General features: G+C 32.5%; 1 protein-coding gene across 3 annotated transcripts in view; it reads left to right on the forward strand.

The window, feature by feature from the left end:
• The window catches only part of LOC118179963 (cell division cycle and apoptosis regulator protein 1-like), a 115,333-nt gene that overhangs the window by 36,237 nt on the left and 59,628 nt on the right, over positions 1 to 19,468 (forward strand). For all 3 annotated transcript variants that reach the window (XM_035349123.2, XM_035349127.2, XM_085825982.1), the window contains 3 exons: positions 3,458 to 3,538; positions 6,416 to 6,659; positions 15,350 to 15,575. In XM_035349123.2, coding sequence (XP_035205014.1) covers positions 3,458 to 3,538; positions 6,416 to 6,659; positions 15,350 to 15,575 — 551 coding nt within the window. The remainder of the gene's footprint in view (positions 1 to 3,457; positions 3,539 to 6,415; positions 6,660 to 15,349; positions 15,576 to 19,468) is intronic.

Raw genomic sequence — 19,468 nt, forward strand, 5'->3', positions numbered from 1 at the left:
TATTAAAATCTTTCTTTATAAACCTTACACCTGCGATAAGACAGCCCATTATGGTCAGACCCTTAACATATGCCAGTGTCACTTGTATACAGATCTTAATAACCATGATTAAACCTGATAATGTAATCTTAATTTTTTCATACAACAGTTATTATAGAAAGCAAGTTAATAATATGGTATTTTAATTATACATTAGGAACATCAGACAGAAGTGTCATATACTTAATGCTAGCAGAACAGGCATGTATGCCAGGCGATGAATGTTGGCAGATTGAAATCGTTCACATGTTGCTCTCTGATAATTGCTGGCCATGTGACGTCATGTTTTCATGAAGCTAGATGATATTCACTGGCTTTCCAAGTCTTGTATATATGATTGCAGCTGATAATCACTGGTCGAATGATGTCATGTTTATGTGGCACTGATAAATAATTCCTGGAAATCACATTATTAAGATGCCAGCTGAAATCAGTGGCTTCTAGAACTATGCATATGTCCTTGTAGCTGGTATTGGTTGAATTATGTCATTGTTTCTGTGATACTGACAGATAACTGCTGGGGGAATAGTTACATAGAACACGAACCATTAACATGATGCCAGTTGTTATCACTGGTTTGTAAAATCATTTATGTGACATTACATGATGCCAGCTGATAAGCACTGGCTTGAAGAATCATTTATGGATGATAATGGCCAATAACTGATGGCTATGTAAAGTCACATTTGTGTGATGCTGGCTGATGAAGTCACATGCTTATAACAGCAGCTGCCTGCATTGTATAATTTATGTTTATCTGTTAAGGAACAGCTGGGAAAATTCTGTTGCATTACTTAACTACCATCAAATTTAGAAAACTCTGAGAAACTCTAGAATAAGCATTTTTTAGATATCATACTATTTTTCTGTTACATTAAGTGTGTTAATTGAAACATGTCATATATAAGTTCTGCTCGTGATCACTATTGTTGAAAAAAATCTGTGTCATTACATATTTAAATGTTCAGTTATATTCCATATATTATGAAATCATAATTTTCATAACAAGATTATATTTATTAATATCAACATCAGTATTACAAAAATTACAATAAAATATAATACAAACAGGACACTGACAAATCAAAGAAAGTATCATAATCGTAAAAACTTTTGGGTATCACATTTCAGTGAAAATATCCATTTTGATCACTCTCTCTAATCCATGTGAACAATGCTTTTGCATGACATCTGTATGTACAGATAAAGTAAAGAACTATTTGCCAAAAGAGATTGCAAAATGGATTCAGAAGAGATTTTTTTCTTGATGTTTGTATGTATGTATCTCGCATAACTTTAAAACGAGTAGCTGTAGAATGTTGAAATTTTATGTATGGGACTGCTATAACATGTAGTTGTATACCTCCCTTTTATGTTGCAATGGCTGCACCAAACATATATATATTATTCCCACTCTATAACACTGTTCAGTGAACTAGTTTTTTTTTGGTTCTTATATGTTAGTAAATTGTGTATTTTTTTTTACTTTAAAAGTGATTGAATTATGTTGTTCTTTTGTTCTACTTAAGATTTTTATGCATTTAGTTAATCTGCATGGAATTATCTACAATTTCAAACTTTAAGTGGTGTGTTAAACCTATTGAGGCCACCATTTGTTTACATTTGAAATTCTTGGTAAAATGGTAATTTAAGTCTGTTGGTACAGCTACTTCAGTGTCTATTTGTAAAGTGGTATGAAATGTTAAACTTTCAGTTTTGTGCACCGAATATTTTGCCTTCCTGCCCGCTGCCTGAATTGCTTTTTGCTCAGAAACTCTAATTTTGTTTGCAAAAATTATTTTTAAACTGTATTTGGTGTTTTAGGATTTTTCTTATTTGACAGTTTTTAATGAAGATGCTTTGAATTTAGTATTTTTGCCTTGCCACAAAGTGAGAACTGAATTGATTGAATAAGAAATATATTTCTAATGAAATTTGAGGAAATGTATTTAAATGAGGTGCAGCAAAAAATATGTATAATTTACTAGGCTGTACATGGTAGTCATGTGGTGTTCACCTTAGATATTTTATGAAAGCCTCAATGCACGTATGTTTCTTGTTATTCCCATGATTATAAACTTTTGAAAACAGTAGCTTATACATGGCTGTTAAGTCATATAAAGGACTGCTACTTTTTGCGATTATTATTTGATTTTTATAGTATGTAAAGCATTTTTGTGATTCATTGATTATCTACTGTGGAACTTGTATTTTTTTCTTCAATTTTTTATTTTATCACTGTTCATAAGCCTGATTTTAGGACAGCTTATTTTATATTCGAAACTGAAATTTATTGTTAAAAAAATAAATATTTGAAATTGGCAGTTTATACGTTCAGTTTTGAAAATTCATAATTGTTATTAACATTATATTTTGAAAGAATAAAATTAGTATTATCAAATTTTATTTCAGACCTTATGTATATAAAATGCTTTTGATATGTATTTAATTTCTGATTTTTAAAATTGTTTTAGTTTTTAAAAAGAGCAGTTTATGGGTCCAAAGATAAATTCAAGACCATTTCTTTCTGTAGTTTTTTTCTCTTATAAATGCATAAATTGCCAATTTTTTATTATATATAATTGTTTAAATATAAAATTTGCACTGCATCTATCTTCTAAGTATGTAAATTCATATTCCGAATATGCCGTAAGTTCTAAGTTTTTATGCTTAAAAATACTGCAGTGGGAACAAAAAAAAAAAAAAAAAATTCCATAAATATAGTGAATAATATTGTAATCAAAAATTCCATTCCCCCCTTCCCGTAGCCTCTTTTTTTTTTTTTAATTCAGAAAATTTGCCACTTTGAAACATACTTTATATTTGTAATAATTATATATGTACACTCTTCGCACACAAAAGAAATGGGACAGTTATATACCTCTTGTTCCACTGGGCTGATTGATGAAATTTATCTTGTGCTTTTCATACCTAAAAACTGCAGCTTAGGATATACATTAAATTTATATATAGTATTATTCTAATGTAGGTGTTTTGACACACAAATCAGACTTTTTCTGGCTTGACATAGCCTATTTTTTCCATATTTTGATTCTGTGACTCAAATTGTGCCAAAGTATTAAATATTGTAAAATTTGGTGAGAAACTTACCAAGAACTTAAAAAAGTTATCTATATAAGCCTGTTAAATAATACTATGTTTGCTGTTCATTTTATGTAGTTTTTAATTTTATGTTTGGAACATATATTGTGCATGGATATTGCTAATTTAGACACATCTTTCAAAAATTCTATCGTGACTCCAAATTTAACATATTACATTTCATGGCCCATGTTTTAACTTCAACTTTCCTAAATTTATTTGTAATAGTGGAAAAAGCATGCTGTTAATTTAACATATTAGTCATCTTATATATAATCTATTTCTTGAATATACTTAAAGATTCTTTATACTGTAGGGCAGCAAAGAATTAATATGCAGCATAACAATCAGCATCCTTGGATTCAGGAAATAGAATACGGGGAAATAATTGACAAAGGTGAGTAAGAATGTAAGATAAATATTCTGATTTTACTTAAAATCCTTTTTTCTTTGTTTCTGATTATAGTAGTATTTTAATTTTATATTTTTATTGTAATAGTTGTATATAGTATAGTACAGCACACTTTTACCCCTAAACTTCGACTTTAGTAGTTTATTGTAGGAAATCATATGAGCACAATGCTTTAGGTTAATTTTAAAGAAAATGTAGCTCTTAATTTCCAGTGTTCAGTTTTTTGCATTCCCCTGATATTAATATTTGTCTTTAATTTATTTTGTGTTATACTGCAATATAGTGAAAGTTTACTTCCTTCTGGATAATCATCTTTTGTCTGAGCATGTATTTTTCATCAACATTCGTAGAATTTTCTGTATAATTTATGTATGTTTTCAACACAGATGTAATTAAGTGTATTTTCTGCATTATATATATATATATATATATATATAATATATATATATATATATATATATATATATATGTAATGAATCATAATCAGTATTTTGCAGTCCTATGAACTTTTCCAGTGTTTCTTGAAAAAATTAGGACATTCCTTCAGTGACTTTACAGAAAAATGAGCTTGAAGATTTTTAAATTTCAACAGAATTTTTTATTTGAATTTATTATTAAAAATGATATCTACAAGATTTTTTATTTTAAAACATTATTTATATCAATTTTTATGATTTGTTTTCCACTATTGCATTTCCCTTGTTTTGCTAACTCTCTAATGCTTGTTTCTGAAAAGGCTTTTCTTTCGCCAAGCCTTTTTCTCTTTGAAGGGGGCATATGTAAGATAAAAATATGTGAATCAAAATTATAATTTAAACTAACGGCAAAACTTTAATTCTTTCTCTCTGTGCTAAAAATCGTAATAACTTCTCTGGATTGCATCATTTCTAAATCATTCTATTTTGCATGGCCTGCACAGTGCTGATGATGTAATAATTGGAAACTGAAACCAAAACTTTTCTCTTTGTAGGCTTCCATTTTGCATAACTATGCACTTCAGCTTCGCTCTCTATCCTGCTAGGATGTAATTTCACTGGTCTTGCTTCTTATGACATTAATATCACCACAAACGGAAATAAAAATTGAATTAAAACTGCCTCGACTGCCAAGTTTCTTAGGTATTATGAACTCAACGTATTAATATACTACACAATCAGAATTCTTTCTCTTCAATATGGATCTACGATCTATCCTATATAGCTGTTATGCATCAACACGGCTCCGTCTTTTCCTTGCTGTTATTATACACACACACATATATAAAGAAATATATAAATAGGCCAAAAATTAGAATTAAAAAATTAGAATATATTTTTTTAAACCCGTCCTGCATCATAGCTGCAGGATTGCAGTAGCATAAAGCATCTAAATTAATTATTAAATTGGAATAAAAGCAAGTCAATTCCTCTATAATATAAGCTCTGAAATATAAGTTCTGATCCTCTATAATATAAGTTCTGATGAGTTCTGAATTGGAGTTTCAATGAAAGAAGATTAATTTTTATTTGTATAAATTTTGTATAGTTTCCCTTTCGCATTTTTATTTTTCGACATTGTTCTACTATGAATTCTCTCTTTAATTGGATTAGTTTGATATTGTGTTAAACCTCTTATACGTCTGTGCAATATTATATTATAGAGGAATTGCCTTGCTTTTATTCCAATTTATTAATTAATTTAGTTACTTTAAATTTATATATATATATATAACTATAAATTTCATAATTACCTTAGTGTGTACATAATTATGCATATTGCCATACAGATAATATGTATAATTTATATTTCAGTAATTTTTTAAATCAACTATCCTAGAATTTATATTTTATCGCTTGTGAGTTTTGATAAAGTATTTTGTTTAGAATTAGTAATTTTTTTAAAATAAAATTTTGCCCTATACCAGGGTTTCTTAAATTGTGAGTCGCGACCCGCCAAGGGGGTCTCAGGAACTGCAACAGGGCAGTTGCCTAAAATTTTAGCAGTTTTGATATTTCTTAATTATAGTAATTTTATAGTTACCAAATATGTTTACACAATGTATCTGAAAATAGATAACGATAAGACAATACAGATAAAGAAAAAAACGAAAACGTTTTGATGTATTCTTTTTATAATATAAACGTTCATTTTGTTTGCTGTACACGTGATGAAAAAAAACGAAAACGTTTCGATGCATTCTTTTTATAATATAAATGTTCATTTTCTTTGCTGTACACGTGATGCTGTCATTTCGTCTGTTACGTATTTGAAATTTTCACATTGTTCTGTCTTAAAATTAGAAATTATAGTTAATGACCTAAAACTGCTATAGTAATATTACAGTACAAGTGAAAAAATTGACAATTTCACTCATGAGTATATCAGATTTGCACAATACTTATGGGGTCCCACAAATTTTTTTAATGTTATGGGGTCCTGGGGGTCGCGAAAAAAATCTGAATTATAAAAGGGGGTCGCGACTGAAAAAAGTTTAAGAAACCATGCCCTAAACAATTACATATTCCCCTTGTACAGTATGAATAATAGCCAATTTTCCTTTGAAATTCTTCCAGTTAGGCATCTCCTATAAAACAGACAATAGTTATATTTTGTCAGAATAAATAACCTAACTTTTACCATTTAGTGAATATTTTCCATTTTTTGAGTTCTCAATTTAAGCATGCAAGATATTAGCACCTTCATTTTATATTTCAATTATAATTTAATTTTATGTTTACTTCAGTTGGGAACTGTTTAAAAATAAAATTGGAATTATTTACTTTTGAATGGAGAATTTATAAACTGATATAATTTCATGTAGATGTCTGAAGCTTTAGCTTAAGTTTCTCTATGGAAACTTCCTAATTGTTTTGTATTTTTTAGGTCAAAGGATGTCAAACATGACACGCCGACATAATTCACCACCTCTTACTAGGCGTGAAAGAGAACGTGAAAGGGAAGCAAGAAGAGATGAAAGACGAGAAAGATATAGGGAGCGAGAGCGGTATTCTCCTCCTACTAGGAAACGTTCTCGTTCTCCACGGAGGGCTAGTCGAAGTCCCCCTAGAAGACGAACTCGTGTAGTTCCTAGATACACTGTACAAATACCAAAAATTTCATTAGACCTGTAAGTTAATATTTTAAATAATTTTTCCTTTGTAGATTGAGATACACTGCGCCAAAAAAGGGGGGGGGGACAGTTCTATATCTCCTGTTCTACTGGGGCGATTGATGAAATTCAACCGCGACCTGAGATATGTATTAGATTTATACTATATAGCATTGTAATATAGGTATTTTGACTAGGACTTTTTCTGAGATGACATGCGAATATTTTTTCATATTTCGATCCTATAGTTTGGCAAAGTTCGCACAACTAGTTTTTAAAAAATTAGCTCTCAAAATTTTAGCTCCTCAGTGTTAATTGAATTTCATATATATTTATTAATACCTCTTTTTTTATTAAACTTATTTAATTCTTCTTTTCACATTTCGAAATTTAGGTTCATTCCAAATAAAATTTTTTATGTTTTTGTTTTAAATTTATATTTTTACTTTTTCAAAAAAAATTTTGAATTATAACCTATAAAAGTTTTGCTTTCATCTTAAAAAAGATGCATTTTTAAGCACACCTGCAAAAAAAAATAGAGTTTTTTATTCAAAATTTTCTAAGATATATGCGCATTTACATTTTGGCGCATTTTGGAATTCGCTGTATTTAATAATGAAAGTGTGGTTTACGCACTTTGTTAAAATTATCTTAAAGTATGAATGATGACTTTTCCTCTACTCGTGGAGAATGAAAAAGGGAAGAAAAATAGGCTGCTATAAATTAAGAAGTTCCCCTAGTGAATTATTCTTTGCTCAGACTGGGGAAAAAAAAAAAAAAATGTGCCAAGATAAATTTTTAAATTCCTCAATAAATTTCTCATCAAGAATTACAAAATTAAATATCTGGGCATAATATGAGTTGTAAAATCAAAATATGGAAAAAAATTGATATGTTATTTCAGAAAAAGTCCGATTATGTGTCAAAATACCTATGTTAGCAATGCTATATAAAAATCTAATATGTATCCTAAGTCTTGCTTTAGAGACATGGAAAACGCAATTTGAGTTTCGTGAGTCAGCCCACTAGAACAGGAGATGTAGAACTGTCCCTCCTCCCCCTGCAGTGTACAATCCATTAAACATTTCATATTTATCTTTCAATTCAACGTGTTTATTTTTACAAATTAATTTTTATGTAATTTTTTCTCGGATAAAGTAATTTGTAATTTTAACTAAAATGCAGATTTTAAAAGTTTTCAGTGTTTTAAAAAATTAATGTATTAATGAATGGTCAGCAGTTTAAGGGCATTAAATAAGGTAAGTTTCTTCAGATGCATATTAAATTATATCTTTTTCTGTTTCACAAGGAATTTAAATGAGTATGATGTGTAAAAGATGTATACACTCTTTTGCAAAAAATTCGAAGCACCAAGAAGGACTTTTGCGATTGTGATGAAATTTAATATGCAAAAACATCTTGATCGAACATGCACATGATCAAAGTTTCAAGGCAAATAGACATGAATTGCGATCATAGCGGGCATTTCTAGTCCACAATCACAAAGTATAAGACCAGTAACAGAGGCGGAAAATTTAGCTGTTTTTGTTGCTGCCGTTGTAATTCCGTAAAGAAGCAACTAAAGATGCCATTACGATGATATCGAAGACCTTACGGACAACTAAACAACATCGAACATGGTCGCATTGTAGGGTTGCATGAAGCTGAGTGGTCGTACCGAGCAGTAGGCTGCACCTGTAGCCCACAGACACTGCTGCACAAAGACGTTGACAGCAATGGTTGCTAAAAGGAAATTGCCAATGGAATGGAGGCTCTGGAAGGCCAAAGAGCACAAATGCGAGGCAAGATAGGATGATTGTTCACCAGGCCCGAACCACTCTAACAGTATCATTGTCAACTATTCAACGCACTACAGCCACGTTTATACCTCCCTGGTCCACCATCTCGCGGCACGTCTGAGGCAGGGTTACGTTCTCAGAGGCCTTTAACCCTTTCCGACACACTACCTTTTAAAGTTTGAATTTTGATAAAAAAAAAAAAAAAAAGGTAGACAGTTTAATTAGGCCTAAAGGAGTACACAAGTAAAATTTTGTAAAGATAGCACTTATCATTTTAATTCTGTGGGTGTGCCCGAAGCGGGCGCACTGATTGAATAGAGCTTTGAAAAGAGTGCTGAAACGAGCATTGCTGGAAAGCGCATAAAAGAGTATGAGATTTTGCCTATGATTAAAAACACTATTTTAAATACCATAGCAAATTTAGCATTACCCAGGGTGTGCCACGGGAGATCTGCTACTCTACACCCCCCTAAAAAGCTCATTTTGGGTTGTATGATGATTACATTCTTATGAATGGAAAAAAAAAGTAACTTGGGAATATGATAGTTATAATGTTTACATTTCATATTTACACTTTAGTCTATTTTTTTTTTTCATCGTGGTACTTTTCGAAGAAAATGACACCACCTTTGAAAAAGCAAAAGCCAATATTGCATGATTTGCACATGTGCCGAGATCCATATCAGATTCACTATCTGAAAGCAATTAGTCTAGCACTTTGAGTGCTTTAGAAATGGTCAGCCCTCTCCGACCCATTTGGAAAATAATTAAAAATCTGAAAAAATAAATTAATATGTTTACAATTTGAAATTATAAAATAAAAATATAAATGTCTACAACTCAAAACTATTAAACGTAGCACTAAGGAAACTTCTTTGAACCAAAGCGAAAGAGGAAAAGAGAACTGCTGTAGTGAAAAACCAAACAGCTAACTGATAAAATTATCCCTGGCCTTCAGAAAATCACCCCAACAATTTCTTAATTGATAACCAAACCCTCTCCTCCCCCCAAAAAGGTGGGGGGGGGAGAAGAAAGAGAAAAACAGGAAATGAAACACAGATGTGGACCCACCTTTCTATGTTAATGAGCTGACCGATGAGCTGCAGAGAAACAGAGATACAGCTGCCTCTTAGTGACCTAGACTCGCAGTGAGCCCAGTCTGGGAATACCTCAGGTCGTCGTTCGATTTTAAGCAATATTTCAAGGTAAAAATTTAAAACTAATATAGAATAAGGAGATTAGCATACAGCCAAAAACATAACATAGAAATTTCCTTTCAAACAATTCCTTTTATACTATTTATTTAAATGAGGGTCTTAAAAAACTAAACATGGCTAAAATATATGGACTGTTGAGCTGCCATCTACTATAAATAAAGAAGGTTTAGAGTAACCTATAGTAACTTTCAAATCCTTTTTCATTCAATTTTTCTGTGCATACAGAAATAAACTTTTAGGTGTGCCCAGACCGGGCATACTGTGCCGCAAAGGGTTAAGATGTTTGCCTTTGACCCCGCAACATCGGAGTCATTTGGAGTGGTGTCGCAGCAATCATCATGGCTACCATCAGACTGGCATCGTATAGTGTTCAGCGATAAATCCTGCTTCACCCTTGAAGCAGATGACCGCTGTGTTTGTGTTTGGAGAGGACGGGGCCAACAGTTCCAATCAGCCTTTGTTTTACAAAGGCGTACAGCCATAACCCCTGGTGTGATGATGTGGGGCGCTATTTCTTATGACAGCAGGTTATCTTTAGTCATCTTCCATACATCTTTAACAGGTCAATGATATGTTAATACCATCCTGTGACCGGTTGCATTACCCTTCATGGCACGTCATCCTGGGGCCATTTTGCAACAAGATAATGCCAGGCCACATACGGCACGCATATCTCTGGATTGTCTCCGTGTGGTTGATACTCTTCCTTGGGCAGCAAGGTCACCAGACCTTTCATCAATCAAGGTTTCGGACATGGTAGCCGCCAGATATGGGCACCACAAAATATTGCTGATCTGCAGCTACAACTGATGAATGCGTGGCAGATGTGTCACAGGATGACATTAGGATTCTCTACCACTCCTTGCCTCAACGAATTCAAGCATGCATTGCGCCAGGGGTGGTTTGACCAACTACTAATTTGAACACTTGATGGGTGATTGTGAGCTGTGAACAGGTACTATGACCTTGATTTTTTACTTATTTTATTATCTGCGTATGAGCTATACACATATTCAATTTTATCAAAAACAACCACTTTATGGTGCATCGTATTTTTTGCAAAAGAGTATCTATATGAGATATATATATATATATATATGTCTTATTTTGGCAGCCGGGCACACGCATAAAGCTTGGCATTAAATGATGACACAGAAGAGGTTAGCTGTTTTGGTTTCACATGTTTATTCAATTCAAATGGTAAATCATTATTCTTTTAGATTCCTCAACATTACATATGCGATAGTAATTTAGACTCGATGCGATTAACTTTAGATTTACTGCATCATACTATTCGAACAAAGAAAGATAGAGCGGCAGCAAAAAGGTGTTACAACAGCAGGTGGAGAAAAGCAATTTGATGAAAAATGACATGAACTCTTCATTTATAGCAGTGGTTACATAACATGCCCGAATGTTCTCGAAAGTACTGCTCTGGGAGAAGATCCTGAAATTGCGGAAAGTTACTTAGAGGTTGCCTGTTCGCGTAGAGCAAAGTCATTGTATTTTTTATATTTTACATATATGTATCTATATGACCAAATATATATATATATACAAAGAAAATTAGAAGATAAATTTTAGTAAGCATGCCAAAAAGTTACCTAAAACTGTGGCTCCGAGAAAACTCCAACATAAGCATATTTAGTTACTATGAAAAGTGTGAAAGAGGAGAAAAAATATTTGAATATTTACAAGTTAAATTAATAAAAAAGCTAAATGCTAAACAAATTAGGAAATTTTAACACAGAAAAACAAATCAATTGAATGAGGTAGAATAAAGATAGTGGCTATATGCTAATAAAAAAGGTAGATTATAAAACACGGTAAAATACAAATCAATTGATCAAGGTAAAATATAAAAAATATATTAAAATTTAGAAGCAGAAAAATTTCCCTTGAAAAGCCAAAATGAACTTCGAATTGAGCTAATTAACCATTTCTGATTTCAATTAATCAATGAGTTTTCTGAAAACAGTCGTCATGATGAGGTTTATTTGTTTCATCTCATTGTACTCACTGATTGCCATTTTGTTTCATTTTCTTTTTTTTTTTTTTCTTTCATTGTAGAAATTTCATAGCAAGGATTTATATCATCATACAGCATGCTATCAAAATATTGGGAGTCCTTCCCCCCCAAAAAATAAGTATTGGTAATGTTATCTCGTTCCTCAGTGGTTTTTTCCTTGAACTGGTTACAGTTATGAAAATCAAACTTCACTTTCCCTTTAACTTTCTTTTACCAAAAATTTAATGGATATAAATTTTAATGATCATTGTTGCTGTTCCTGATCCTTTGATCAGGTTAAATATCAATAGATTAGCAGTTATTGTTCCTAGACGTTCTGATAATTTTACAAACAGTTCACCCATCAACAGGTCTGATAATTTTAAGAATTTGTAGTTTGGACATGGGACCAGTGATTTTTTTTATTTCTGGGAAACAGCTCTTGAATCTTGAAGTAATTTTATAAAGCGTTTGCTATATAAAAGATAATCATTGTTGAATTAAGCATTGAGGTAACTTGCAAAAGCTGAAGTATTAGTGTTTAAATTGTAAATTGTAATGAAGATGATTATTTTCTGTTTATGTGTTTCCTTGTATAAGTCTTGATTCTTCTTGTTGCATGTCTTTCTTTTCTTTTGTTTTCACTGTCCTTTAGGAGTGACAAAAAGTGCTGTTATTGTAATAAAATTCTAATTTGTTTGCCCAATAAATAGAAGGAGGGGGAAATCCACTATATGGATATATATTGCATTTCATGAAAGCATCTCATTTTCAGTGCTTTGATTATTCTCTTCACAGTCAAAATTCATAAGATTGGCACTATGTTAAATTGGCACTGATATATGATCAGCATGATAACTAGTTTTATTGGTTACAATCTCCACCAGCCGAAAAGTTTTAAAAATGGCACCACATGCCCAGCCCACCCTCTGAGTGTTTTCAGAGGTTCAACCTCCTCTGCAACTCCCTGGAGAGGACTGGCACTAATTGCCATACAGCTGGCTACACTGATCGTTAATTTGCTACCTGCCAGTCGCTCGGGCTGCCCGTCACAGAGAGACACCTAGCGAACCCGGGATGCTATCCCAGGGCTACTAGTGCCTCTTAGAGCTAGGACACGCCAGACCACCGGGCTAACCAATAACTTTCCAGGGCCTCCAGAACCACTAGATTCATATATTTTATACCCCCGTGACCAAGACTGCCTAGGTACAGAAACTAGCCAGTAGCTTTGCAGAGTTCTCTACGTCAACTCCCAGGGGCGTAATGGCAGACCGCACATTCAGTTGATCAATGTTAAACCAATTTCGCATACTGCATATGCCCATAAGAGAATTTGGCTCAATTAACGACTTTGATGCAGTTTTAAAAAAATCTGATGTGTACACCACATGACTTCCTTGTACGGAATATTATATTTTATGCATTTTTTCTTGCATTTCATTTAACTTATTAGATTGAATTAAACCTACTTCGCCGACAGCGCATAAACCACAATAGAATAAATGCATTCTTTAAAATTCACTTTGTTTACCATAGCGACACTCTGGCGCTAGGTTTACTTAACAGTATTATATTTCGTTCATATTATAACTCAGAATGCACAAAATTTATATCATTTAAAGAATTATCTAATCGTTGCCACATGTTCTATTCAAATACTATAACAAAGCTAGAACGATGTATAAAAGAAATTAAGGAAACAAAACGAAAAAGAAACAGTTTTCCTCAGACGATTGAATATTTCTCATTCAATTAATTCAGTTTTCACTTCGCGACAAGGCAAAAATATATAAAAACTCAAAATATCTGTATTAAAAATTACGAAGTAAATCTTAAATACTTATTTCCTCGAAAAATTTCCAGAAAGGATTAAACATGATTTAATTCGCAATAATAAATGAAGGCGTTATTTTTGTGTTGCGAAGCTTAGTGTCTCTAAATTGGCAACAAATCTACAATTCTGCTGTTTCAAATGTAAACAAATATGTCCGCCATGTTATTTAAAACTTAACTGCACTTAAACAGCTTTTAAATTGTTGATAATTGTACAAATATTGCTTCCAGAATTACAAAAGGCATAAAAACTTTAATCGGAAGATAAAAACAACATAATTCAATCATTTTTAAAGCAAAAAAATGTACAATTTACAAACATACATATAAGAGTAAAGAAACTGAGGCCACTGAGCCGGGTAACAGAGTGGATAAATATATATAAATATATTTATATACGTTTGGCACGGTGGATTGAAACCAAAATACGAGGTGCACATCTACATGTTATAGTAGTCTTATATACAAAATTTCAACGTTCTGAGGCTCCTCGTTTTTGAGTTATGCGTGATACGTACGTACGTGCGCACGCACGTATGTACATACATACGTTCGTACAGACGCCCCGAAAAATTCTCTTCAGAATTCATTTTAAAGCCGTTTTTTAGTTTTTTTTGTAGGAAAAGAGTCTTTTATTCTGTCCTTACGTATAGATATTATGCAAAAACATCGTTAAATTGCATTCGAAAGCGGTCAAAGTGGATATTTTCGTTGAAATATGCTGCCTGAAGCTTTTCGCGATTACAGTACTTCCTTTTTACTTCGTGCGAGGAAGTAAAAAGATAACTGCAGTGTATGGTTGATATTCTGTTGTCCGGGCGTAAACAGTTTGGGGTTTTAAAACTTAGTTTAAACCTTTGTTAGGTTGTAAGTTGCTTCATTAATTAGAGTGTAAATATTGATTGTAAAGTACGCAAATTTTTGTTTAAGAAGCATTACCAAAACAGGAAACATTATAAGATATATTAGCTGAATGTTTGTTGGTTATACTTCTGAGGAATAAAAGGAACTGAGTATTTACCATACAATCAATTCGTATATACTTTAAGAAATTAAGAAATAAATCCAGTTTCAATTATTGAATTAAAGGTCAAAGAAATTATTATAAATAACTGATATTAAATGTAGTGTTTATGAACAGAATAAACCAAAACAACTATATTACTATGGAAATAAGACCTACATGACAGGTTGCTTATACCCCTTTGTCACCAGTATTTCCTCCCACGCCAACGGTAGACCATTGAGCATGCACAGTAAATTCGTTAACAATGTTCAACTCAATGTGCAGTTTGCCATTACGCTCCCCCCCCTGGGGTGGTATTAACATGATAATAAAATGTTTTTTTAAAATAGTGATGTAATAATGAGTAAGGAGACTAATTCATGTTTAACATGCAGAGTTATCACTAGCATCTTTTGCAGAGTTATTATTAGCATAGTGACATAGCATGGGATGAACAATGTGTAGATTTGACACCAGCATGTATTTGATACTGCATAAAGGAGGATAACAACTAGCAACAGTACAAAATCAAGATAGAAAGATTTTGATTTAATTAAGGGTACCCACACAGAATCGATATTGATTTGGGCAGAAACTAGTTTAGATTTGCTGTGTTGATTTTGTTCTGCATTCCTCTATTCATCCTATTTGTATATTGCATATGATGTATAGCTGAATAATTTAAATCTTTATTTCCTGAAAGCTTCTTTGTGGGGCTATATTCTTAGCAGTGAGCTGATTTTTAAGCCATAATATTATCTCCATAAAGGTAATTGTAATGTAATTCAGTACTTTAAAAGAAAACTTTGCATTACATATTTTAATTTTTCTTTTTCCAATAGCAAAATGGGCAATGTTATGGAACTGCGCAAGCGATATTCTAACCTCTATATTCCATCAGACTTTTGTGCTGCCAATTTTCTGTGGCAAGAAGCATTTCCACCTCATAGACCATTTACTTTGGACCATCAGTGTACTTTTCACATTCTTGGGAAAGATGTAGAGCCATTAGTTGAAAATGATGCAGTTCTTGAGCCTTCTGATGCAGATTACTCATACAGTGCTAAAGTAAGATAATAATTTTGCAAAATTATTAATCTGTAGAATAAAAAATGTGGAGTTTCTGTTCTATAAGAATATAAATACCTTTTTAATGGTTGTGGAGTGTGTTAACTATTTACATTCATTAGATTTCTGTTCGAGTATGGAAGCCAGAGGAAAGTGAGGATTCCATTTGCTATTAACACACATACAAAATTTATTTAGATATAAAACAGTGCTTTACAACTAAAATTATCAGGAACCACCCTTTGGTATTATTAGGCTTAACACCTTCCTTCTTCCATACTAACGAAGTTATCGAATAACTCCAGAGACAGGATGCTCGAAGGAACACCTAACAGCAGGTGTTGTCAATTCATAACATCCTCCCCCCTTGAACTGAAATTTCACCAGTGAAGTCTAATTAATTATTATTATATTAAGGTTGTACAGAAATGAATGACACAAAAGCTGCCGCAGAACGGAATACAATTTATTAACAAAAAAAAAAAAAAAAAAAAAAAAAAAAAACTGATAGTACATCAGTTAGAAATAAACCTCTCCCATGTCAATACACTTCTTCCATCTGGCTGGGAGGTCCCGAAGGGCTTTGGTAAATGAGTCTGTGGGGGTGTTGGGGCACCACCTGTGGACATTTGCATGCAAATTCGGCAGAAGATTCAACATGTTTTCTGCCGAATCTTCTGCCCTGACTGTGTCCTTGATCTTGCCAAACAAGGCATAGTCCTAGGTCCACCCACTTTGCACACACATTTGTCATTTCTAAATCACCATGCACAATCACCTTCAATGTTCCTTGCACAAGCCCCATCTCTTCCTTCATATTGTTGAACGTTATGTGCCTGTTCGCCATGATCAAATCCCACATGGTTGCCATATTTCCTGCTGTATGTGAAGTCGCCGGTCATTCTGCACTGACACCTTTGGCTGTGGTCTCCACTCCACTGCTGAACTTGGCCAACCAATGGAATACAGTATGCCTTGAGGGTACTTTGTTCCCACACACCGACACCATGCGACGATGGATCTCACGACCCTGTATCTCTTCCTTCCATAGGAACCATGTTGTCCAATGCTGACTGGGATAGTCACCTTCCATCATTACTGTCCACGCTCTCGATGATGGCGAAAGGGACATGCGCTGACTTGTATCACTGAGCATTTGCCAGCGTCATCTATGCATTCTGAATAGCTCACACCCCCTTGTGTCTATTTCACTTAATTTCATTGTCACATAGTTTCATTGTGTCAATCATTTCTGTGCAATCCAAGTACAATAATTACTTATCAATTACAATAATTAATTATCAATTCTGAAATTAACATCGGTACTTGCTGCACAATGAGAATACCACGTTAATACTACAGAGTTGCCAACTCTTCCGATTAAACAGGAGACTGCCGATTTCCATCCGTTCTCCCTACACATTTTACAACATATTTTCTCCCTACTTTTTCTTATTCTTTAAACTTCTCACAATTTTATGTAGCATGGGTTAATACTTTGTTATTTGCACCGAAGAAAAAAAAGTTATTTTAGTCATATGAAAGCACGCAGTGTTTCTCTAGATTACATCTAAAAGAAAACCAAAGTCGTTTCAAAAACATCATGTTCCAGTTGTCTAGTGAGCATCGAGCGTCACTGCATGCCATCTGGCATATATTAGCCAATGAGTACAAAGCAAAATTGAAGTTATTTCATTTGCACATTGTTGATATTTATTATTATCTTGAAAGGAGATCTGAAAGGAAGGGAAAATTGAAACAATTCCAACAGCTGTGTATAATACTAAAATAAGAAAAATTTTGAAACATGTATGTACACACTAGCTATCTTTAAAGAAATATTTATCTTGAATCCTCACCCAATGGAACCCACACTTCTTGTGATTTTTAAAGAAGAAATAAATGGTGTGGTGTATTTAATTATGGCAAAGCACACTAGGGCTATCTGCCTAAGGGGAGGGATGCCTTCGTGAAGGACTTTCTAAGGGAAACTGGCTCGTATACACGTTACACATGGGGAAAACCATGAAAACGCCCATGCAGCCAGCCCGTTCGTGGGATTCGAACCTCGGACCGAACTACCAGTGTTCAGCGACCACTCGGCCACTGGTGGGCCCGAAGAAATAAATGCTTTTAGAGTTAAAAGAAAAGGTTCTATTAAAAGGTATAAAATACCTAATGTAAATTGAGATGTAGTTATTACTTCCACTGTTAAAAATAGGTTTGAGAAAAATTTATTCCTGCACCAGTGAGCAATTTAATTGCCAGTTCTCAAAATATTAATACAAGCTGTAAGCTTTAAAGCTGATACAAATTTCCCTAAAAAAAAAAAAAAAAAAAAATTCCTCAACAAGGGAAAAATGTTCTTGGATTACTGTAAGTGTATCTTGTGATGAATGAATATTTATGTTCTTGTCTTTGAAGCTTAACAACTGTTTTTCGCTTTTTTCTACAGTTCCTTTTGCCATCATTTGAAGTTCCTAAATCAGTTCTGCGAAGCAGAATTCCATTAATTTATGTTTTGCAATCAGCGATTTATGATCTGTTTAAAGACAGTTTATCAAAGTTTGTGAAAACAATCTTTTTTTTCTTTTAATTCTACGTATGGTGTTAGTTATGGTGAAATAAGAAAGCAGAAGATTTGGTAATAGGGCCTGCAACTAAAAAAGTAGTGGATGAATTTTCAGAGAAAGACAAAAATAAGTTTTATTTCCATATTAGAAGCTACTTCTGCTGAATATGTGATTACATACTGCATACATTTCCAATCAACAATAAAGTGATTTTACATGCTAAAGTTGCATATTTTTCTGCTCTAGCAAATGCATCTTTTTCTGATATAAGATAATTTTTGAATAGATTTCCAGTTTTACTTCATTTAATCATGAAAAAAGATGATATTGATGTTGTAGTTTTGCAGTTTACAATTAGAAAACTTGGGTAAAGTTATAAAACCAGCTAGGATTGATACCTATTGGAGTTTTAATGGAAAATTTAAAGGTTCTGATGGAATTTTGAAGTATAGTGAACTGTCTAGAATAGCTCAGGCGATCTTGAGAATTCATCATAGTAATGCAGAGTGCTAGAGAATTTTCAGTGCTGTTGTGAAAACAAAGACTAAATTTAAATATAAGTAATGACATATTAGAAAAAAAATTATTAGCAAAAGCAGGCCTATGAGGCAATTTCTATGAACAAAATTAAGAAGTTTCTTTCTTAATGAAAGCAAAATCTACCACTGTTCACAGCATTTGTACGAAAACTGATTAAAGTATTTTTTCGTTAAAAGATGAAAATAATAAAAATGTTTTTTACATGTAAGTATTTTTTACTCTTTGCATTTAAGAATTAGTAACTGACCTTTCAGATAGTAATTAGTAACTATTTAAACTTAATTCATTATATTAAAAAATATACTTTTATCATTTATAAATCTTTTCATCGTTGTGAAAAATCTTCTGATTTATTAAAAAATCTGATTTTTAAGTGTTGTAGGTTGGCGAGTATGATACTACAATAATGACTAACTAAACAGTAATAACTGATCATAATAACAAGGATATCATATTAAATTCTAAATGACAATTTTCAAAGTTCAAATAGTCCAATTTTCTTTAACAGCATTATAGTCTTTTTCTGAAAATTCCAGTGGATGCAAAAGTTGTATATGTCTTCTTACTATACCAGACCTATCTTGTTGTTGCATCTGGTATACATTTCCACAATTTTGCCCAAGTTCCACATATTTCTAGGCAACTTGTTTGCAATCAAGACCACATCATTTACTTTAAAGTCTCTCTCTTTTTTTTTTTTTTTTTTTTTTTTTTTTTTTTTTTTACCTTTCTTGGTGTTATACAATTTGAACATTTGAAGCTTAGCAAATATTCCCTTTT

Source organism: Stegodyphus dumicola, chromosome 10 (assembly GCF_044657685.1).
Source record: "Stegodyphus dumicola isolate Sdum_Otavi_A_Nest chromosome 10, ASM4465768v1".
NCBI classification, from domain to species: Eukaryota; Metazoa; Arthropoda; class Arachnida; order Araneae; family Eresidae; genus Stegodyphus; species Stegodyphus dumicola.